This window comes from Apodemus sylvaticus, chromosome 21, assembly GCF_947179515.1.
Source record: "Apodemus sylvaticus chromosome 21, mApoSyl1.1, whole genome shotgun sequence".
In the NCBI taxonomy this organism is placed as follows: Eukaryota; Metazoa; Chordata; class Mammalia; order Rodentia; family Muridae; genus Apodemus; species Apodemus sylvaticus.
This window is the reverse complement of record NC_067492.1, coordinates 48,682,268-48,706,720: the sequence shown is the minus strand read 5'-3', so window position 1 is coordinate 48,706,720 and position 24,453 is coordinate 48,682,268. Positions and strand designations below refer to the sequence as shown.

The 24,453-nt window shown below is 39.2% G+C and overlaps 1 protein-coding gene across 11 annotated transcripts in view; it reads left to right on the top strand.

The window, feature by feature from the left end:
- The window catches only part of Inpp4b (inositol polyphosphate-4-phosphatase type II B), a 762,101-nt gene extending 738,199 nt beyond the window's left edge, over nucleotides 1-23,902 (top strand). For all 11 annotated transcript variants that reach the window (XM_052167328.1, XM_052167331.1, XM_052167337.1 and 8 more), the window contains one exon: nucleotides 18,492-23,902. In XM_052167328.1, coding sequence (XP_052023288.1) covers nucleotides 18,492-18,624 — 133 coding nt within the window. In that variant the 3' untranslated portion in view covers nucleotides 18,625-23,902. The remainder of the gene's footprint in view (nucleotides 1-18,491) is intronic.
- Nucleotides 23,903-24,453: the final 551 nt, after the last annotated feature.

The window sequence follows — 24,453 nt, the reverse complement described above, 5'->3', positions numbered from 1 at the left end:
GTATCTCCTCCCATGGAAATTTTGTTGCCCCTTCTAAGAAGGACCAGAGTATCCATACTTTGTTCTTCTTTCTTCTTGAGCTTTGTTTGGTCTGTGAATTGTGTCTTGGGTATTCCAAGCTTCTGGGCTAATATCCACTTATCAGTGAGTCCATACCATGTGTGTTCTTTTGTGATTGGGTCACCTCACTCAGGAGGATATTTTCTAATTCCATCCATTTGCCTAAGAATTACATGAACTCATTTCTATGCCTCCTTCAGAATTTTGTATGCACACTAATATTTCTTGATGGAATCTCAAATACTGTTGTAATCTTAAATTCCATATAGATTTCACTGTTCCAGAGTGATCTGATTTATAAACCAAGTATCTAGGTAAAGGCTAGCAAATTTTGTCAAAGTTTGTCAAATCCCAAAACCTACTTAACTTATTTTATTGTCTTTGAACTTGAGATAAATGCACATTCCAACAAAGATAATCATAGCATGCCTTCTTTCTGAATATGTAGCCTATATAATCTCAAACATAAAAACAGGTCTAATCTGTGCTGGTTATGCTTTGTCAAAACTTGCCAGAAACTATAGAGTCACCTGAGAAGAGGAACCTAAGTTGAGGAGTTGTCTCCACCAGCACATCCTGAGAGCATGCCCGTGTGGTGCATTTTCTGGAGGAAAGATGAGTGTGGGGAGGGCCCTTTCCTCCTCAGGGCAGGCATGGTGTTTCTCACAACAAAGAAACCCGAAGGCTACCACTTTCCTATGCTTGAGTCTTTTGCTTAGCTCTGCCTTTTTTTCTTTACATCTTTGATTTCTCAAATCTTGTGATTTAGTACCAAAGCAGACACACTGATCATCAGTACCTAAGGAAAGGAATGTCTTGTCTGTCATATGTCCTGAGGACTGTTGAGGAAAAATGTATGTTCAGTCATATGTATGGCATCTAGTCCACCTAGTTGTTGGGAGCATTTCAGAAAAGAGGGGAAGAGGAGGGAGGGAGGGAGGGATGGAAGGAGGGAGGGAGAGAGGGAGGAAGAAAGAGAGAGAGAGAGAGAGAGAGAGAGAGAGAGAGAGAGAGAGAGAGAGAGAGAGAGAGAGAGAGAGAGAATGAGAGAATGCACTTCCATAGTGTTTAAAACCCGTGGCATTCCATTAGGAATAAGCCATGATCCCCACAGTATGTGAAACCCATGGAATGAGGGCCATCTCAGGGAGAGAGGGCTCATGAGTCCCCGCGGAATACAAAGGCTGAGGAACTAGTGAGTCCTCTGATAAAGATTGGCTCTGAGAGCAGGATTTTGTGTGTTAAAGCTAGAGTCTCATTAATCCACTTGTTGTGCACACAGTCCCAGCCCTGTGCCCCTTAGACTGCTAATGAGCCAGCATTCCTCCCTTTAGAGCTCTGAACCTCCTGTGAAAATGGAGACTGGGCGAAGAGGACCTGCAAGAGCCTCTATTAGTGGCACCTATTTGAGTGGAAGGAAGGCTTTAAACAATTTAGAAAAAATCTAAACAGAAGCGAAGCATTGTGGGTGGATTAGTACTCCTCTCTGAGCTTGGAGTCCGTGTCGGACTCAGTTGAACATAAGAATCAGTCCAGAATCGGCCTTCTGAATGATGTGCAGCAAAACACCAAGGAAATGGATGAGGAGAGAATAAGTCGTGCCCTTAGAATTCTCCTGGTAATTCCAGAATGAAGCTGCTGCAACACTTTTTATTTTAATCAGAAAAGCTAACTTCAGGCAATTACTACAATTGGCTCCGGGTGGTATTTTTACTCTTCCTGATGGCCATCTGTTTGGCAAACGGCAGGGCCATTTCTAGCATTGTTGTGGCACATTGATTCAAGAGACATAAGTGATGGCTCATTGGGCCCTGGGGTGATTATCTGCTTCAGTGTTGTTACAAGAGGGCACAGAGAAGAGTAAAAAATATACCTGAGAAACACTGCTTCCTCTCAGCGTTTGCAGCTGCTTCTCGACAGGTGGGGTATTTTATATTAGTTCATCTCCATCCTCAGGAGCATCAGGAGTCAGGAAGGGAAGGAGAACAGGACGAGAGGTCAAGCTATAAGACCTCAAAGCCTCCCCCACTAACACACTTTCTCCTGAAATGTCCCACCTCTTAAAGGTTTTAAGTAGAACCTTTCCAAATCGGTTCTACTAGCCGCAGACCAAGTCTGGCCTCTTGGGGTCATTCTACATTCAAGTCACAGTGCCCTTCATGGGTAGGAAGGAATGGTGAGAGCCAAGTAGTTGGCACCAAACTGTGTTAGCCCAGTTGCCTTGCAATGCTACTTAGACATCTAACAGGATGAAACAGTGTAATTCAGAGAGTGATGCACCTAGAAAGACAATTTTAAGACTCATCAGCATAAAGCAATGAGAAACTCAGGGAGATTTTTGAACTTAGATAAAGGAGAAACTGAGTAGACTGACCCATATCGTCAGACTAGCATGGTAAGAGTGCCATCCCACACCCTTAATGATTCAACAATACAGGAGAGAAAGAAAGATAAGATAAGCAGGTTACACCTTGTCAGGTCATGCTTTGTTCACACACACACACACACACACACACACACACACAAGACTTACCTAAGGGAGAGAAACAGAAGGTAACTTTAAAATTGCTTTATTTATTCATTTTTACTATTATGAAATTACTGTATACATTTGTGTAATTCTCTCAGTAGTCCCATGGGAAATGTAAATGTTCTCATTTTAAAGGAAAAAAGTTGAGACTTAATAGAGTTAGATAATAAGGAGCTGGGCTATTTACTTTCGTGATTTTCCTGCCTACACCTTTATATGCACCTTGTTACCAATATCTGCCTCATGTCCCTGGTTGCATAGAGAATAAAGCAGGCTAGAGTCTAATGGCATTCATGGGCATCTGGGTTTATTTTTTTAGTTTTCTATATTTTTGTTTACATTACATATGATTTTCCCTTTCCTGGTTACCCCCTCCCCATAAGTCCCATAAGCCTTCTTCCCTCTGCCTATTCCCCAATCAACCCCTCCCACTTCTCTGTCCTGGTAATCCCCTACAATGCTGCATGGCATCTGGTTTTATTTAGGAGTTTCAGAACAGAGCTGAGGTACACATTCTGCAGAGCTGGACTTCCTGCTTTACACCAAAGTGTGGCACAGGGAGAGCCTAGCTCCACCACCCTCTCCTAAACTTTACCAAGAGGGAAAGAAGCCTGACCATTAATTCCATCTTAAAAGGAAGTATCCCATCATAAACCTCAGAAGGTTATTAATTAAAGGGGAAAGTATGATGCTTGACATTTGAAAATATATTAACAGTGTTTAATGACCACTTTTAGATCTGTTACTTTGAAACAATTAGAACTGAGACATGTCGGAATATCTGTACAAAGGAAATTAAATTACATTAAGCACTGAATAACGTATATCTCTCTGTATGTGCCCATGTATTTACAGAAGTGCCTTATTTATTTGTTCACTAATGTGTATAAGATAAAATATATTTAGGAGTTTGTTTCTTTGTTTGTTTGTATGTATGTATTATGTGTATGTGATGTGTGCACATGTTTGCATGCAGATTCATATACTAATATATACTTATTTTAGAAAGTCAGAGAAGAATTTCAGTTGCCTTGTTCAGTCCTTGGTATAGAAATCTGCAATTTCCAAGGGCCTTGGCAGCCTTCCCTTTGTCTGCCCCACCGCCATGAGTACTCAGGCAGTGGGCACATAAGCCACACCAGATGCTTATGAGAGTTCTAGGGCCTAGTTCTAACATCCTTGTGCAGCAAGTAGTTTCACTGCTGAACTATCTCCCAGGCCCATGTTTCTTTAATATCTTATAAATACACAGCCGTGGACATTTCAGTTCATCTCTGCCTGGAGACCAGTCTCTGGTTTGGTGCTCTGCTCCTGCCATGGGATTTGGCTGGCACCGGAGTTTGGCTCTGTCTGCATTCTTGGTCAGCCTTGTCCTCCCTTTTCTTTTCCTCTACCGCCAACAAACATTGTCACCTCACTGCATCCAAGCCAGACTTTATGCATCTTTAAGAGCACGGCTGTACCAGGACTAGCCTCCCTTCCACATCCCCCATCCTGCCCCGGGTTGGACTCTGTTACCAGTTAGTTACAGGAAATCCTCCTGGCAGCAGCCTTCTCTGCCAAGACACTGCTATGTATGCACCCCTTGCCCTCCATCTCTCCCCTCCTTTCTCTTCTCCTCTCCTATTTCTCCCTCAGCCTCCACACATCCCATTACTATGCACTGCCCTTCCCAATGGACCCTTCACATTTTCTCTGTCATGAAAGAAGGCAAATCTGTTTAGCTCAGGCAAGCCTATACTTCCAATGCTTCTGAACATCCCCAGGGCATTTGCTTTAAACTCTAGCCTCAAAGAACATAGGGAAGAAGGGAAACTAGATAGCAAACCTCAAATGGATACATCAAATTCATTTCACTGTGCCTTACATATGCTAAAAAAAATATCCTGCACATTTACTGGTTAGCTTTTTATACACACAAAAGTAATCTGAATTTATTCTCTACAGTGTTTCTCCTTGATCCTTTACTCATTTGCAATATTTCTTTTTGGACCTGATCCAAATATTCTCCTTTCTAAAACTCAAATACCCAATCCAGCTCTCTGCTAAAGGTCTGGTGAAAGGAATTATATTTAAAATTAATTATCTCTCCAACATTCTGTTCCTTTTATAGTAATAAGAAAGTTTCGACTGGATATATGGTTTCTCTTGCTATCAGCTTAGAATTACACTTCTACATGCATGTCCTTTCTTTTGAAAACAATCTGTATCCACCATCTGAAAGCATCACCACTCATGTTTGCCACCCCAAGAATATATTTTTACTTTCTATGTATTTTATGAAACAAAAACTTCAAAATGAAAACAAAAGTATCATTGGGGAAAAATAAATTAGTTTTAGCTAACAGATCAGTTTTACTTCACTTTAGTTCTCAAATTTGAGTCCAAAATAGATCAGAATGGCAAGAACTTCACTAAAGACCCAATAGAGGTTCAACCTGCTTAGAATTCTTGGGCTGTCCTTTTACCTACTATGTCCTGATGAACTGTCACCTGTGGATTAAGGACAGAAAAATCTGCCCTATATAACACTGCATTTGCCTGCATCTTGAGTGCTCACAGGAGACACAAATTTAAAGGGACTCCAGTCAAGTCAGGAAAAGAGTGTAGCTTATCCAATGAAGAGGTGGGGTTCCAAGCGTCTACCTGTTGCTTGGCCCTGGTTTGGAGCTGTTGAAAGTTCATATAAATAAGTGTAATTTCCATTTTGGTCACTGTAAGGAATGAACAAAGCATCTAGAAGGGAGGACGGTTATCTCATGGTAGCATTAGCTGCAGACATACTTCTCTGCCTCACATGCTTCCTCTGTATTTAAAGCATTCCAGGGACCCTGCCTGATAGTTGTCATCTACACTAAGTCACAGGTATTCTTTCCCCAGCCAATGGAGCATCCTATCTGGAAGGTCATTGCCTTGCTCTGCGAGGAAAGGGTTCTGAGCCCACTTACATTTTCCTGGGCTGTCTACACTGGGGTCCTCCCACTTACAGCAGTACTCTCCACAGAAATCCATGCTCTGGAACCTACACAGAGCCCCTTGAACAAAATATACATGTTCTCTGAGGGCTTTGAGTAATAGTCTAAGCTTATTCACTCTTTGGAACCAAATTTGTCTATGCTTATTATAATAGAAACAACCCATGGCCTGGACTTCTGTAACAGTGACATATCTTCCAAGTCACTTTCTTTGAATATTTTAAAATTATTTTTACACTTATTCATTTCTATGAAGTCATCTGTGCATGTGCCTGCACACACACACACACACACACACACACACACACAAACAAACAAATACACACACACACACACACACCGGTGCCCACACAGAAGTTAAAATAGTATAATGGATCGCCTAGAGTTGCAGCTGCAGGTGCTTTTGATCCACCTAATGTGAGTGCTGATAATCAGACTGAGGTCCTCTGATACAGCCATAGGTGCTCTAAAGCAATGAGTCATCTCTCCAATCCTAGAACAGACTTTTCTCAGAGTTTATATGCTAATACCATTTTCTAAACTCAGGACTGGAATTAATTATAAGACATATTAAATGTGTCCCATGGCCCTGTAAGCAGCCACAGAGGTTGTCCTTACCTCTAGACCAATGGAAAAAAAGCTCCATCCTTGATAGCATTTCTGAAATTTGCTGCACAGTTGTTATATGGTTCTGTGCAAAACCAGAAGTGTGAAAACTGTTGAAAGGCCATTTGTCTCCAAGTATGTCTATGTGTGTGGTGAAGGTACAAGTCTAGCAAACTTACTGGGTCCATGTGGAGCCATGTTGTCTCAAAGATCTTGAGCTAACTTAAAAAACAAAAAGAGAATAACAAACTTCCCTCTTTACCTTAGGCTAAAACATAAGGAAAACATGGGCCAGAGAAAGTATATTCTAAAACAACCTCTTCTTTTTACATGCTGTATAGAAGCAAGAGAAGGCTTTATTTGCTCCAGTATTGCTTTGATTCAACATAAAGACTTCTTTTTTTCTTAGATATATTCTTTATTTACATTTCAAATGTCCCCTTTCCTGGTTTACCCCCAAAAAATCCCCTAACCCTTCCCCCTCCCCCTTCTTACCAGTCCACCCACTCCCAAATTACTTTTAAATGTGAGAGTATTCAGTCCTCTGATTGATTAGAGCATTTCCAAAGCTCTCTTGGGTACCAGCATGCATGATATTCATTTAATACTGGTATAACAATTGAAACTCTAATATAATTAGAAATCTGGGAAGAGTTAAATATGACTCTCTCTAAATATTGATATGTAAGTTAGTATTGAGTCAAATAAAACTCTTTAAGATATTGGCTTTGAAAAAATGGGTCATGAGGTGGGATGGTATTTCCATAACTCCAAACTTAAAGCAAGAGATTAAATGCAAAAAGTTGCTCTGTTTTCAATCAGTTTTAATTTCTGATTTTCCTTTGCAGAGCTTGGAGTACTATAGCAATGATATACATAAAATACCAAGTAACAAAACTATTAATGAAAAGTTATTCCCACTTGGCAAGCTAGGCACCACAATTTTCAGTGCAGAATTCTGAATGGTTGAGAGTATGCTTGTGGTGAGTGACTTGAGACCCCCCATTCAGCATTGTCAATAACAGAAAAAAATGAGGAAATAAGCAAATATTATAAAGCCATGAATACTGGCTTTTGTTTTAGGACTCACGTATGCTTATAGGCAGTGATGTGTTTAAAACTGAGACATGTCTTTTATTCCTTCCTATTTTAAGTGATTGTTTTGACAGGTATTTGAACATCACGTTTTATCCTTCATATTCAGTAACTGCCCTTAAATGTCTGATCATGTTGCATTTCTGCTGAGAACTCTGCTGAATGTTCATGGTGATCCACAGTCACTGCTAACTAACACTGATGACACTGAAGTGTCAGGGTGCCTTGAAAGGTGGTCACCAATTACTTCTCATAATCTCCTGCTGAAGCGATTGCTTAAAGTATTACTGAGAGCATCCTTTACATTCCTTAGAGGCAGAGTTCTTAAAATTACATTGGTGGAAGAAATGTCTCTGCTGTCCTTGGCGGGAGGAAAGAGGGCAATCCCAAGCACACCTGTCAGCTCTGGACACACCACTAACCTCACACATTAAGCAACTTTGCAGCCGAGCTGTTCCAAATTCTAACTGCATTATGTGCTGATTATATGGGAGGCAAGTTTAATGCATTACTCTAATCTACAGAGATAGAAGTTAATAAGCAACAAATTAATTTGATTCTAAAATTGCCCTTCCAAAACCAGAATCCTTTGACTTACTAATGTTGACATGGAAAGCACAGAGAGGATCCAGACTTTAAAATAGGAAGTGTGTTCTCTGAGTGGGAGGGATGAAAGTGCAATCTGATAGGAATCAGCACTCTGAACTTGGAGTGAGTACCATCATTTCAAAACATTTTCTCACCTTTAGTTTTTCTTTATTTCTATTGGGCTGAGTGCTCTATTCCTTAAGTAGTGCCTATTGATAGGATCAGCCCACTAGGAAAAAGGGTACTTCTGCATTGCATATACATAAATTGTAGCTAATATTTTAATCTAAAATTGCAATCAGCATGGAGCATGTGCCCTGTAATAAATGGGTAGATAAGTAGATAGATGATTGATAGACGATGATGATAATGATGATGATGATGATGATGATGGTAGTGGTGGTGGTGGTGAGGAGGAGGAGGAGGAAAAGGAGAAAAGGAAAGAAGGGAAGGAAGGGAAGGAGGGAGGGAGATATGTTCAATAGACCACTCTATTCTTTTAAAGAAATATTGGAGAAGCATAATGTTAATAAAGGTGCAAAGATGGCCTTCACATTAAAACTGTACAAGTCAAGAGTACATGATATAAGGATGGTATCTATAATAATAATCACAATTACAATAGCCACCATTTAGTCAGTCTTAGATTATGCCTGGTACTATACTTAGTATCTTTCATGTGTCATATTACTTAATGTTTTCAAGAACTCTGTAATTTGTGTGTGGATGAAGAGTTTGCAATGGAGTAACATTATTTGATAAGGTCTATGCAGTCCAGAGATGAAAACAGCTGGGATTAGAAAGATCAAGTGTTATTTCATGGCTTCTCTGTATACATCTGAAATTCAAAGAGGATCTTAGGCCTCTTGTCCCTCTTCCCTACCTGCCTGCACACAGTCTCTGACTGAGCCCTGTGGTGAATGTGGTTCCTTTGAAAGCACCATCTCTGAATCCCTAGAATTGTCCCATCACTGGGGGAAAATCAGTTATATTCAACTGTTCTTCTTGCACAGACCCTAAACCTAACAGTATTTGACCCATTTGCTATGTGACAATATGTGATCTACTTTGAATAGTTATGGATGTTGTTTGCCTGGGCACTGTGCTTAGTGCACACATAAATATTCTGTATAGGTGTCTCGGTAAAATAAGGCAGCTCTCACTGGCCCTCTGCTCCAGGGTAAGACCCTATGGACACACCCACCTTGTGATCTACTGGTTTTCAGCCTTTTGGGGTATATGCCACTCCTAGAAAAAATATTTGAACTATATTACCATGCTGCATATATTTACTGATATACAGGTGATATGATCATAACAGCTATTATTGTATATCTGTGATATGCTTCCTATCTTCTAACATACATTGATGTACAAATGTTAATTCACAGCAGTTCTATGCTCTAGATTTGCCTCCAGTTTGGAGACTAGAAAATTGAGACATAATATGTTGACTCATTTTCCCAACAACACTCAAATGATACATGAAAGAACAGATCTTGAAATAGGTGTTCGAGTTCTAAAACCACCACTACATATGTGCTACATATGTGCTCCTTGGCTGACTGCTCTGAAGGAACGTGAGTAGGAAATCTGAAACTGCTGTCATAAGTGGCCACTGTCAGAAAGTGATGTGGGAGTGGAGTTTATAGTTGTGGCATCTTCCTTTCCATTTATCTGTCCATTCACTCCTTCTTGGACAACCTCTCCTTTCTGCCTTTAGATTTAGATACAGCCAATCCAAACAGGGTTGTCCTAGTACTCTTTTGTTGCCGTTTGCATCAGTATTATTCTACCAGGAAGCTTGTGGGTAATGCTTCCCCTCAACAGAGAAGTTACTATGACACTCACAGGACTCCTTCCCCTACCTCTGTCATGTGACTTCCGGGAACACTTGACTAATCCTACTTAGGCTCACACACTCTGTTCTTTCTCTGACACTATCACCCAGTGCTTTGGGCCAGATGTTATTCTGTTTTCTTTTGACCAACTCAAGAGAAAAACCTCATCAAAGCAGACATTTCTATTTCATTTTCCACTGTTTTATTCCTTTTATAAAGCAGTGACTGGCCTATGATGGATAGTAGAGGATAATAATTTAATGAGTGAATAAAAATTTCTCTGAGATCCACCAATAATGTAAGGAATTCAAAGATAAGAATTAATAATATGACACAAGGTACCTTATCACAGACACATTCAAAGGCATTGATAGTTTAAAACTGACTGTACCTTGGGACTGGAGAGATGGTGACCTGGATAAGTTACATTGGTTTTCAGTGACAGGGTTCTGAGAGAGAAGACCAGGAGGGTAGAAGAGGACCAGGAGACAAATAAGATACAGCATAGGGTCAAGAGGTCTTGTTCAAATTTTGTCTTATACCAACCAAACTTATTAAGAAGTACGTTTGACATACTATTCCTTGGGGGTGGGGAAGGTCAGAGTTCAAAGACTCTCTTACACAATGGGGCAATGTCAGCAGGAGTCGAACCCAGCAAAGCTGCACAAAGTGAGCGTAGGGTGTGTTCCAGGCACCACAGGCTGAGTACACTACAGCCTTGGGTCTGATAATGCCAGTCTCTTTAAAGAGAAGAGTCAAGATCCCAGGGCAAACCTTAGCTGCTTAGAAGCTCTAGCTTCAGCTCCAGACTGGCCTTGCCCGGTCTCCTGAGCAAGGACACAGGACTTTTGTCCTTCCATCAGGGCTTCTTAGAAAGTAGCCTTGGATGGGTTCAGGTTTTTGATTTCTTGAGGCCAGATGAATTTTGGTGTCTGAGTGTTTAAAAGACTCCTAAGTTCTCTGAGCTCACAGATGTCTCCTAGTGTTATCAATGGATTGTTAACATAAGTATCTCAACTGTAGCAGTGAGTGGATGTTGAAGGATGGAAAGAGGGTTTAGATTCCCATAACTTATACAACAAATTTTGGGGTAGCTAAGAAGAGGGATTTGCATAATTAGTGTAGGAACAATTGATAGAGTTATTTAGAAGTGTCTCTCGTTTTCTTAAACAGAGGAACTCCCATTTAGTAACATATAAGGAAGGTTAACATTTGCCAAGTGTCCAAAGATAAAAGGAAGTCCATATTATAGTTGTTCTTTCTTTCCTCTGAAAGTCTCTTAGACAAGCACACTACTTAGGGCTGGGACTAAGAGCCAAAGGTCCAGTTGAGTCCCTTCCCCCTCCCCCTGGAGACATTATAAGAGGATGTAGCCAATGAGAATGTCTTAAGAAGTTATCTTCACTCAGACCAGGTGGGTGCCTCCAGGACAAGTCAACCAGCACCCCAGTTCACCTACTTATAGGCACAGAGTTCTTTTGAATCCTGAAGCATGTCCCCAGGGGGAATACCATCCTATAACCAGGGTACCAGGTTCCCACTGCATTTTATGAAACATTAATTAAATGGAAATTATTAGAAAATTATTAGAAACTAGAAAACTCAAGTGATTAAATAAATTGACAATGTCTGAGAAACTGTACTTTAGACTTCTCCTGGATCCCAAAACCATAGGCCATCCATGTCACCCAGATCAAAGGTTGTATGAGAGACCCACCAGTGACAAACAAATAAGAATGGTTGATCATATCCCAATCCGGCTAAAGAACGCAGTGCAGAATCTCAAACGAGAAATACCCATAAGGTTGTACACCAGTCTGATATATCTAACTATTGTGTAATATTGTAATAGCTATTTATCTTAAAATAAACCTTGATTTTATATGCATTATAGCCAGTTTCTTTTATAACTGTTAATTTTAGCTCTTATGATTAATATCATACACACTATCTTTACATCTTAGTCTCTATGTGCCTATAGACCTTATTAGGACATTTTAATTTAAAAAGTATTATAGTTTTCTTTTTTATAAACATATATCCATCTTTATAAATACATCTTCATTTATTAAAATAGTTTGTATCTTTTATCTTTATAACAGTTTTTATTATTCAATACCATGCGACTTTACAGTTATATAGGCAGATCCCTCCCCAGTCTCTATTTATATATAAAATTGGCTTGGAAGACCTTATTGCAACAAATGTCTCTTAAGGAAATGTAGTCTCAACTGGGTGGTTTTCTATGACAGCAGCCTTGCAGTTTTGCTGCCTAGCTGCTTTTGTTAGTATATGTGTTATCTATCACAAAACTATCAACATTAAAACAAGACGTTAAAATCCTGACACAACATCCTTTTAGCTCAAGGAAGCTGAACATAGAGGTAGTTGAGATGGGCAGTGGGTTTGTTTTTCAGTTTGATATTTTTTGGGTTTTTGTTTTGTTGTTGTTGTCATTGTTTTGTTTGTTTGTTTGTTTGTTTGTTTATGAAATGAAGAAGAAAGGAGGGAAGGAGAAAGAATTGCATTTTCAAGTCTCCCTAAGGAATGTTACCAGCTCAGGTCCAGCTTTTATTTCTGTATTTATCTATTAGGTTGTTTCTTCTTTTCCCTGACAGAGGGGCCATCTGACCCAGGAAAGGGGGTAAGGACATACACAGAAAAACCACATTTGAATCTGAAGTTGGAAGGTTATAAATTGCATACTTCAGAGTCAGCTTATCCTTCAGACATAAACAGCACAAGACACCTGAGCACCAGAGGCTGCTCTGCTTTAATAATGATATTTTTAGCCCTAAGGCATCCACACCTGACCCGGGAAAACCTGATGCGGGCCAGCAGGGGTTGGGACTGCAAATATACTTGCAGGGGCAAAATGTTCTGGACATCTTGTCAGGATGGAAGTTGTCTGGCTGGTCTCTGCCTTTCCCTTCAGGAGGTTTTGCCACACCCTCCCTGCTGGAGACCTGCTGCCCCCTACTAGTCAGACCCAAGAGACCAGGTCTCCAGGAAGCCAGGGCCTCATTGCCCAGGAACCTGGTGCTTTGCTGCTGAGTGGGCCACTCCCAGTCGCCCCAACCTGGGCCACGGTGCAGCTCCTCCTGTTTCTTCAATAAAATCCACTGTTGTAGTGGCAGCCATTTTTTGTCCAAAATATTAGGGGGCTCAGGCTCCTCCAGCTCCCACAAAGGGAGATCTAACAGGAGATCTAACAGGAGGATTAACAGGAGATCTAACAATCCTTTATGATAAAAGAGGAAGCAACTTAGCTAGGCTAAGTGAGACAGAGCCATTCCAGGTGAAGGGAAAGTAATTCAAGAACTGGCCACTTTCTCATCTTCCAGGCCTTTTATCCAATCTCTCTCTCCCTCCCTCCCCTATCTCCCTTCCATTCTCTTTCCTTCCCTCCCTTCTCCCCTTCCCCCCCTCCCCCTCTCTCCCTCCCATTTTTTCTCCCTCCCTATCTTCCCCATTTCTCCCTCCCTCTCACTTCTTCCCCCTTCTCTCTTTCCCTCCTCCTCCTCCCCCTCTTTTTCTCCCTCTCTCTCTTTTCCTTCCTCTCTCTCTTTTCCTCCCTCTCTCTCTTTTAATTCTAGATTTTTTTATCTCTTGGCTGGTAGTCTGTTTCAGAGTAGACTGACAAGATTTACAGGACTGTTGAATTATAATTGAATCAAATTTATGCTGTGGATCAAAACAATCTCTAATCAAATTCTACCTTGCCAGTTCATTAATATAAAATGCATGTGGTCTTTGAAGGTAATAGCCTAACTTTTTTTCATTCATTAATTCATTTATTCACTTTACATCCCCAATATCACCCTCCAAAACACCTTCTCCCTATTCTCCCTTCTTTTCCTCTGAAAAGAGGGAGGCCCCTCCCTGAGTATCACCCAACACTGGCAGATCAAGTCACTTCAAGACAGGACACACCCTCTCCACTGATGCCAGACAAGTTAGGGGAAAATATTCCACAGACAGGCAATAGCTCTAGGGACAGACCAACTCCAGTTGTTAGAAAACGTACATGAGGACCAAGCTGTACATCTGCTACATATGTGTGTGTGTGGTGGGGCTAGGTCCAGCCCATGCTCTCTCTGGTGGCTGGTTGAGTGTCTGGGAGCCTTCAACAGTCCAGGTTAGTTGACAATATTGTTCTTCATGTGGAGTCCCTGTCTTCTCCATGTTCCTCAATCCTTCCCAAACATTTCCACAAGATTGCTGAAGCAGTTCCATCTAATGTTTGGCAGTGGATCATCTGCATCATCTACCCATAGGCTGCTGGGTACAGCCTCTCAGGCTAGTTACACTAGGCTCCTGTCTGCAGAGATAACATAGGACCATTAATCTTGTCTGGGACTGGTTCTTGTCCATGGGATGGTTCTCACTCTGGGTCAGTCTTTAAACGTTTATCTACGTATCTAAAAGTCTTTCAACTTTAGGACCTTCTTCAGGGAATCAAGTGCAGAGATTTAGAATGAAAAAGAAATATCTTCTCTATGTGCTTTAGCAATATATTGTGAGAGAGAGAGAGAGAGAGAGAGAGAGAGAGAGAGAGAGAGAGAGAGAATGCAGATGCAAGGGAAACATGGGAAGCAGCCATTCTCAGCCTTCCTAATGCTGTAACCCCTTAATACACTTCTCATGTTGTGGTGACTCCCCCAAGCTTTTTAAGTTTGTTGCTACTTTATAACTATAAATTTGTCACTGTTACAAATTTTAATGTAAATATCTGTGTTTCCCAGTGGTCTTAGACCCTTGTGAAAGAGGTCATGACCCACAGGTGGAGAACCATCGATCTAAAGAAAAACTGTTTTCCTAAGAATTTTGCGATCCCTTGTTCTGCCCCAGTACTTCAGCCTCTTCCCTCAGGCTGACTTCTTATGTATCTATATAGAACGGCTGCACTCTTTTTCCTGCACTCATGTGTCCCTGGTTGACATTTTGAGCTGGACTAGCAGGTTATTCTCCTTAGAGAAAGGACTAGGAGACAAGATAAGGAGATACGGGGACAAAGAAGATGAAGTTTGGGTCTGAGAGGTCTTCCTCAAGCTGTCTTATACCAAGCAAATTTATTAAGAAGTACAGCATCTTATATACTATTTCCAGGGTGGAAATACAGTAGGACAAAGTTAGCAGGAGGCTTATCAAACAAGGGTGCATTGCACAAAGGGAACACTGGGTATCTCCAGAGGATTACAGACATAAACATGGTGGCCTCAGGATTGATAACTCTGGTCTCTTTAGAAAAATAGCCAAGTTCCCCGGAAAAACTTTAACATCTCTGAGGCACCAGCTTCAGCTTCAGACCGCTCTTGCTAAGTCTGCTCCTGAGCAAGGACTCATAAATAGTTGATTTTTGTTCTATTATCAGGGCCTCTGAGAAAGCCTTGGATTGGTTCAGATCTCAGCAGCATGGCAGTTTTGAGCACCCTCTGTGTGTGTATGACTTCACAGCTGACCACCCACAGTCAACCCATTTGGTGTGTTCTTCCCTGTGGAAGGCAATTCCTGCCATTCTCAGAATACTTTAGCTGCCTATAGTTCTTCTTCTGGGACTGAGATTCTGTGACATCCCCCTAACATTATATAGGTTAACTCTATTATCTTTATATAATTTAGAAATGTATACATATGCAACCATGTGTGTATAAAAACCAATAAAGTCGTAGATACCATGAACTTAAGAAAGAGTATGGGAAGGTATGGGATGGGTTGGCTGGAGGAAAGGGGTAATAATATAATTATAGTACAATTTCAAATGAAAAAAATTAATCTATTAAAAAGCACTTGCTGCTCTTGCAGGAGACCTGGTTTCTGGTCGTGGTACTCATGAGTTGCCAAACTGTAACTACAGTTTGGTTTAGTTTGCCATGAGTTGGTATAGGTATGCCCTGAAACATATATATATAGACACAAGCAAACACTAGTACCCATGAAAAGACAAATACTTAAAAAAATAAAATTGGGTGTAAGAGTCTGTATTACTCTCCTGGAGGACATGAATTCATTTCCCAGATTGTACATAGTGGCTTACTACTCTGTGTAACTCCAACTTTTTGGAGACCCAACTGTTTTTTCTGGTATCCACAGTCAACAGATATGCACAGGACACACATATATACATTCAGAATAAACACACAAACAAAAATTCTTTTACAAGGTAAAACAAAAACACAAAAAAATATACTTCACTTTTCATTTAGGAGAAAGTAGAACAAGTAATATAATTATTTGTAAACTTGAGAATATAAATTTCGCCAGTCCAAACTTACCTCCATTTTTTTCAATAAGTTGTTTTGTATATAGTCAGGTTTGTCACTAGTTCCAGTGTCTAAGTCTTAACAAACAAGGAGACCAATCTGCACCACAGTGCCATTGATCCAATATTTTAAACTAACTCCCATTACTCTGTGAGATGATAATTTGTCCAAATGTGACTGCTGGTGCTGTCAGAACCTGGTCAAAAATTAGTATACGAAATGTTCAGAGAATGCACATTCTTAGAAACGATCCTATACAAAAGTAGTCCAATTCCGTAGCACACAACCCACAACTGACCAAATACAGAAGACGCTAATAGAAACAGATCTACCTCCTTTCCATTGACTGTCATTGAGATTTTGATTATGAATTTTAGATTTGTCATAGTAATAACTGTCGTTAAGCAAAATATTTCTCTCTTACACATCCTATACATAATCTCAGAAAATAAATCTTTTATTTTCTGAAGTACAGTTGCAAAATGCCTCTGTTTTCAGAAAAGGTGCTCATAGGAATAGATTTGGCCCTTTAAATTAGATTAGCTGAAGGTAAAAAGGTTTGTTTGTTAAACTAGTAATATAGCTGGCAACAATGGCATGTCAGGTGTTTCATTCCTTTCAAAGACCAAACCATGCCAAGAAATAACAACTGTAAGTACATTGCACAGACATAATGCCAGGAGAAGGTATGTTTGCTGTGCCAGACACATCCCTTGTCTCCCAAGTCCTATGTCTTGAGTCTTCCTGCTCTCACTTCCCAAAGCTGTATTTGTCAGACCATTTTATACGAGCTGTTTCATCATATAATTTCATTCATGCGGTCTTGTGTACAGGTACCATTATGGCCACCCAGTTTTTCCTTCTGCATGTAGCTTTAGCCTCTGTAAGTGTCACCACAGTGGGGATTTTTTTGTGGTCCTTCGACAAGCAAAGAGTACATCATCTTTAAAAATATGTGTCCATGTAATACAAAGAAAAAAATGCACAAAGGTACTCAGGGCTACTTAGCATAAACACTTCTGATACACATGTATTGCATGAGATAACGTGTGTGTTTTAGAGTTTAAGATTTCCTTTGATGCTCTGCAAATGCTATTCTATTTTCTTCTCTCCTCTATTCCTCCCTGTTTAACAGCAGACAAACCCAGGGAGCCTTGAATGAATCCGATGATCCTGAGACAGGCTGCCTAACTGATAACAAGCCAACTTCTCGACACTTCTATCCTGTCGCCTTGCTTCTTGTCAGCTCACACCTGCTGGTTGTGTGGCTTATTTTGAGTCTTGCGTTACTCTTAGCCAAATACCAATAAGTTTTATGTTGTGTTCCTTGCTTTTCTACAAACCACCAATGGACTTTAATTCTGGGGACAATGTTGTAAGATTTCTACATTTTCAGATTCACAGAATTTAAAAAAAGAACTAGAAGAAATGTTTGAATTGTGGTTTTGTTTTGTTTTGTTTTGGGTTTTGTTTTTCCCTAAAACCTAAAAGGCAAAAGGTACTATGCATTAAGTGGATTATTTTGCCCTTTTGGTCATGGAAAAGTGTTTTCCCACTGTTAAATAGCTAAAGACGAGTTTTTAACTTACTGTCTTTGGAATAAGACAAAGAATAGAATCCTGCAAGCTTGAAGTTCTGAACCTCCTCTTCCCAGGTCATTTATTAAAGAAATTAGGTCTCACATTGTGCAGCAGTTGAGCCCCTAAGACACCCCTGGAAGTGGAGGTTGCAGACTTTTTCCACTGTGCTAATATTAACATAGTTGCCATCAGCTAATAGAAATGTGTCTGCTTTCTTACTCTGTTCCTGGTCATCCCTTACTCACTGATGTGTTTAACCTTCTTCTGTCAAGTGACTTTATGGAAAGAATGGCTATTTCTGTTTTGTAATTAAATTAACCTGTTTGTAACTCTTGTTTGGGTTGATTTTGGCTTTCAGACTACTTTTCTATTCTTTTTAACAAGGTCTCATTTGTGTCTTGATGCGCCATTTTTAGCACCTGTGACTTTTGTACTGCAGTAGAGGAGCGGGTTGTTCAGAAAGCCATCTCCTCTCTGCACTGCATAGATAAAACAATGAGATAAAGTAGGGGTGGAACTTCCTTTAAAAATCTATAGGGCCAGACTTAATAAATTAAATGCCTTATTCCTAGAACTGCATCCTTAGGGCTGTGTGTAGATTTTAATGTGTTTTAAGGGGCAGATAGTTAATTTGTGGAAAAGTTATACAAAGGCAGATATATTTATGAAATTAAAATAAAGCTGTATTGTGAAGCAAATTATATTTAAAGAGTTTATTAAAAGTTAAATATCTGTTAAGAAACTTAATCATATCTTTCCGAAGGCAATAATGGTATTGGGCCTGGCCTAGGATTTAATTTTGTAAGATGTATCATCATTTGTGGAAAAAAAAATGTAGAGTTGAATCTTTGTTATTTTTACTTGGACTGTTGCTGCAACTCTGCATTGAACAAATAAAGCATATTTATTTATTCTGTGTTTCATGAAGTTGTCCTCTCTTCCCCTTTCCCCAGAGAAGGATGCCGCATAGAAAATGTACTGAAGAATATCAAATGCAGGAGGTATGCTTTCAACATGCTACAGCTGATGGCTTTCCCCAAGTGCTACAGACCTCCCGAAGGCACGTACGGGAAAGCTGACACCTAAGTTTACCAACATGGAGACAAACAGAAACACAAATACATTGAGCTTTGAAGATGTCCACCTCTGTCATTTTTATTTTTTATCATCATGAGTTTGTGGGGTGAGGCCCTCTTGGGTCTTGCTCACATTACTAAGAAGGCAACCGAGATCTGAAGCCTCACCAGCACTTCCGTGTCCGGCCCATCTGTTCTCCTGTGTGTTAACACACCTCCCTGGTTGAGGTTAGTTGAGAAAGTGTAATTCCATTTGTAGGATATTTAAATAAAGCATGTCCTGAGGAAACAAGGTTCCTCCAATGGTGCCAGAGGTGATTCGGGGAACACCACACTCCACCTAAGCAAGTAAAAGTTCATGTGATGCAGTCTCGACTGCAGACAACCTCATAGTCCCGTTTACTGGCTTTTATAAAATATGCATATAGTAAATGCAATTAGGGGATGATAAACTGTGCCCTTCATTATTGACATGGTTTGCAGATAATAATGTTTGTACAAATCTTTGTCATCCAGTTCAGATGTGATTCTACTTTCTAAGCTGGTAGAGGAAAGTGTGATCAGAGTCATGAGCTACAACACAAAACTATGGCTCTTCATAAGACTCTGATGTGGGTCGGGTACCCCACCTAGACAAAGCAATGTAGAGCCTTTAATGGTATACTGGGAAAATACTTTAAGGCACCAAGTTGCAAAGAAATTTAAGGAGAGTGCTCGCTGATGGCCCAAAGGCAAAACTCCAGCAGCTTGAAATTCACTTGGAAAAATTCATAGGAGAGAGAGAGAGAGAGAGAGAGAGAGAGAGAGAGAGAGAGAGAGATCTATGAGATGTTTCCTGGGAGTCCTTTTAAGTGTGTGAGTTTGCTTTCTATCACAGGTTAATATATGTGAAGTAGAGAATCCCATAACATGTGTGCAGCCATAAACAGTAATAAAGAAGCACAGTACCTGTCAGCTAATCTGGATTTCATATTTGTCCTTACAGTAAAATAACATCAAATGTAAAATTACTAATATTCCAAGTTAGTCATTTCCTTGGAGACCACATTGCAAAAGAAGCAAATGAATTAAGGCAGTGCATTTGATGACTGTAGAATAGCTATCTAAGTCACCCTTGCCATCTCGCTCTTTAAACTTCCTAATCTACAGCTTCCTTCTTCTCCAGATTGCTATGCTACCTGTTTATGAAAACTGAGAGACAAGAGCCAAATAGAAATTAGAATTTATCACCGAATTAACATTCAGAATAAAGTTATAGGAAAAAACTATATTCTTCCCTTTCTCCAAGCATGTATCGCCCAGAGCATGCTAGAGGCTTCTCACAATGACACCCCTCTGCTCTGGCTTCATTCATAGGGCCATGTTGCTTATCTTCATGGGTCACATGATAGCTATTTGCTTAAAATACTTCTTCCCTGTAAAGGGTTTTCAAGTAGACACCCAGTCCCATGTTGAGTCTTCTAAGACACTGAAAACAGAAGACAACTCTCAGAGGCTTCTCACAGTGGAAATATCCAATCTTTTTAAAGTTAATGACCTATGGCTGTTACCAAACTATTTAGAGACTTCAAAAAGCAAAAACTGCATTTATATATGAAATTTTCTTAGTGTTCTCAGACCTAGTCTCCATGTCAGTAATTTTACCAATGCTTATGATTATTGTGTTTTTATCAATATGATAGGATTTGTGGTTACTTTTGTTATTGTACTAAGTTTGAGAGAGAGTTGTGACCTACAAGGTTTTGTGTCTAACCCTGAGCTTTTCTTAGTATCTCAGGTAGGGATACACAGTCCAGGACACCGTATATAACTTTTAGGTCATAAATATTTTATAAACAACACTTCATGCTTATATATTTTTATAAATTAACCATCTTGATTCAAATATGGTATTTATTAACCAGAAAGTGAATATCAGAGTTTTCCAGTTTTGCCTGACATTTCATAGGATATTTTTTCTTTGTCAATAAATGCTTGTGTAGAAATACCAAAGTTGGCCTCTATATTGCACAACAATGAATTTTTATTCATTGACAGCAGCACCATTTCCTGTGGGAATCGTACGTATGGACATCCTTTCCACAGAGGATTTTAACAAGAAAATTCCTATTTCCTAAGTGTGGCTGCTCTTCTGTAAATACACTCAGGCAACCACGCCATGACTCATCATTACCAAGACTTTCAGACCCAAACATTAAATGCAACCTTTTAAAAATCTCCCTTGCATAAGCATAGCTGCAGCCAAGTGGCTCTATCAGCTGCCGTCACACTGTGTCAATCATGCTTTCATTTAAGAACTATACCCAGCAGGCAGATGTGGGAGATCACGTACAGCCAAACAATTTATCAAGAAAGTGACATATTCAAACAATGAAGTGGGTTTTTTTTTTCTTTCTCAAAAAAAAAAAAAAAAAGAAAAGAAAAAGAAAAATGTTTTTCTTTTTTATCAAACGCAGGAATCAATTCTGGTTTAACTATTTACAGAGCAATCAGAGAAATATATATTAAAAGCACAAAAGGGGAGAATACCCAGGATTATTACCCAAAGGTCTAGAGTGTGTGTGTATTCTCGGGACAACTGAATGTCCATTTGAAACATCTGATTGAAGAAGAGGTGCACTTTTGTGCAGCAGCACACTGAATCTCCACCTCTGCGTTTCTGCCTAAATATTGCCTTGAGCTTTACCACACACTGCTTAAAACATCTTCTAAATGTTTTGGTCAATCAGTAATCTAGTAGGGCCTTGATAACTGTAAGATAGCTGAGGAATTCTTTAAAACCAGCCCCTCCCCAGTCATGCAGTACTCCATATGGCCACTAGGGGCTCATGATACTATTGCTTCTGACAAACATTGCCACATTGAAAGCCAGCATAGACTGAGTGATACAGCCCCTCCTCTTCCTTTTCACACGTGACTTGGATTGGAAAAATGTGCTATTCTTTCCTAATGAGATCCCTCCCTCTGTAGAGATGCTGTACCACGAGGCTTTCCACTAGGCATCCCTGCGTGGCTGGTTCATGAGAAGTTGTCTTTGAGTTTTCTAGAATTTTGCAAACTGGCCGCTACAGGGATTCGTGATTAGCCATGTCATGAAATGAATTGGTTAAAAGTAAAGATGAAAATTAAATCTTATAACTTCCTGGCTTTTTTAAAACCAGATTTTGCTATCTATCACATTTCTAAATGTAGTTGGCTTTGATGGTTCTGAGCAGTTCAAGTTCTGTATTGATAATATGCAACTGTGAACTGCTGGACTCCACATTTAGGAACACATGTTGATATCTTGAAATCACCCACCATGAGGATATTTAAACCACAGAAATTGCCAAATTCTATAAACTAGGATATTTATTTTGTGGAATGCCAGATGTTAAGCATTTACCAGCCAGAGCATGGCTCCATGCCACTACAGATATTTTTTTTCTCCAGAAAATAACAAATTATTGGAAGCAGGATATTATTAGGGTGGTTTGTAAAGGAAAGCAGTCTTTTATCAGATTATTATAATCGTATTTTAGATTTTATCATCCTTAAGGGACACTGCTACTCTATCCAGTATATTGTATGCTTATATTTTATTCATAATTCAGTTACTAAAAATAAAACAATTGTTTTATTAATTAAATTAATCATCTGCTGCAAGTAGTCCATAGAATTCCAGCCTTATTGTAAATAATATGTCAGAACCAAATTCAGGAAAATGTTACTTTAATCATAATATCCCAAATTATACTTTATCTCAATTTATAAGCTTATAAGTATGGTATTATTGAATGGAAAAGCAGAATTAGATCTCTATACCCAATGATTACTAAATTTGGCACAGTTGAAAGCCATCCTGTTTAAATAAACTCTCTAAAAATATAGTAATCAACATAGATATACATACTTTATTCTGAAGGGTGTATCACATCATTTTAGTCCAATCTGTCGGGCACATTTTGTGATCTTTTAAGAAATGAATAAAGTTTTAAAACACATTTGAGGAATATGTCCAAGAGACACTCTGATCAGCAGCTGTGGAGAGCAGGAGGTATACAGGGCACAGAACTTTTCTACATAAAATACACAATGCTCATGACTGAAAAGAATAATTAATTTTTAAAAACTAGCATGATTTATTGACAGTTTTAACATAAATTCATATTCATCCAGCCTACCTCCATATTTATTATATTAGCTATGATTCCATATTTATCATATTAACTTTTAAAGTAAAAGGGAAGTTACATTTATCTTTTCTTTCTGACAGCTGAAATTAGAAGTTTCCACACAAAGATGCTAACTATAGCACATATTGACTTCAAAAACACAAGCAGCGTTTTTGATAAAATATGGTATGCCAGTTAATATGGAGAATAAGGAACATAAATTTGAACACTTATTTTCTGAGCAATGGGGTATGCTAGTTTCCCTTAAATTTTATTTCTAAGACTACAAAATACAATCATGCTTCTAATTTAAGAGGACCATATAATACTTAACTAGAGAAAGGGATACATATGAGGTAAGGCTAATCTCCAAAATGGTGAATGCAATTGGTTTTCCCACACTTGTATTTGCACTCAGGCATGCGTATTTAAGGAAGTGGAAACTCAAGAGTTTAGTTTCAGAGAATGTGGACATTAGTGCAAATACAACTTGCATAAATGATTCTCTCTGTAAGCCATGTGCCATAGATACATTTTAGTACACTCTGCATTGCAGTAAAGCAATATTTAAGGAAAGAGGTATATACCATTCTGTGCTGGAAGAATACATTTTCCACAATCATTTAAGATTATTCCCAGATAACAAAGGGCACAGTGTAACATTCTGTATTTTATGATGTTCTACGGTGGCACTGTTCATCAGGAAGTTTTAGAGACTCGAATTTGGTCAATATTTCTATAATATCGGTGTAGTTTTTAAGATGACTCATGTCATGATCAACAGCAGAACCTATCTCATGTTGAAAAGCCTTCACATTTTTCAAAGGGCAAAATATTCATTTATCTGCCCAATGCTTTGTGCACTTGGTGTGAACATATTATCTTTTAATTTAATTCATTTTCAGATTCTTGTATTCATTTTAAAGGTTGACATTTGCTTTCTTTTTATGTTAAATATACATTCTAGATAAACCAATAATGTGTTTGTATATCCACACGCCGTGGAAATGAGTCATGAGTAGATCTTTTATATTACCGTTCAAAGAAATATCACATTCATTTTATTTTGTGTAAATCATATTCATCATGCACTGTATGTATATTTTTGTTGAAATAAATATGGTTTTATTTTTATGCTTCTGGCTTTTCTCCCCATTATACATTCTTTTTTCATTGTAATCCATGTAGCAACATTTAAACACTAATGGAAATATCAAAAAGGTAGTACACATCACATTTCAAGGAGAACAGACCTCAGTTCTGCCGGACTACAATAACAACGTGTACTCTACATGGATGACCAGTTAGTATCAAGTCACTGGCAGAGTGAGCTCCCACGGTCTCCCTTCTTGAGGGAAGTATCAAACACAACCTGGAGGGATGCAGTGCCAAAGGCAGCTGTGTTGATTATTCATTAGGAAATTATAATTATTTAGAAAATTTAGATGATACAGAGATGATAGGTAGATAGATTGATAGAAACTTAGCACAGTGAACACACTTAAAGCTACCCCAAATATTTGTATAAGGTTAGCCACCAGGGCGTAGGCAACCTACAGTAACCGAACTCTAAAAGAAGTGTGATTCTCTCTCCCCTGGCAACCATCCTCGGCTAACAGCTCCTCAGTGGAGAGTGGGCAAATCATTTATCTTTGTTGTGTAGACTGGTAGAGTCATTTGAACAT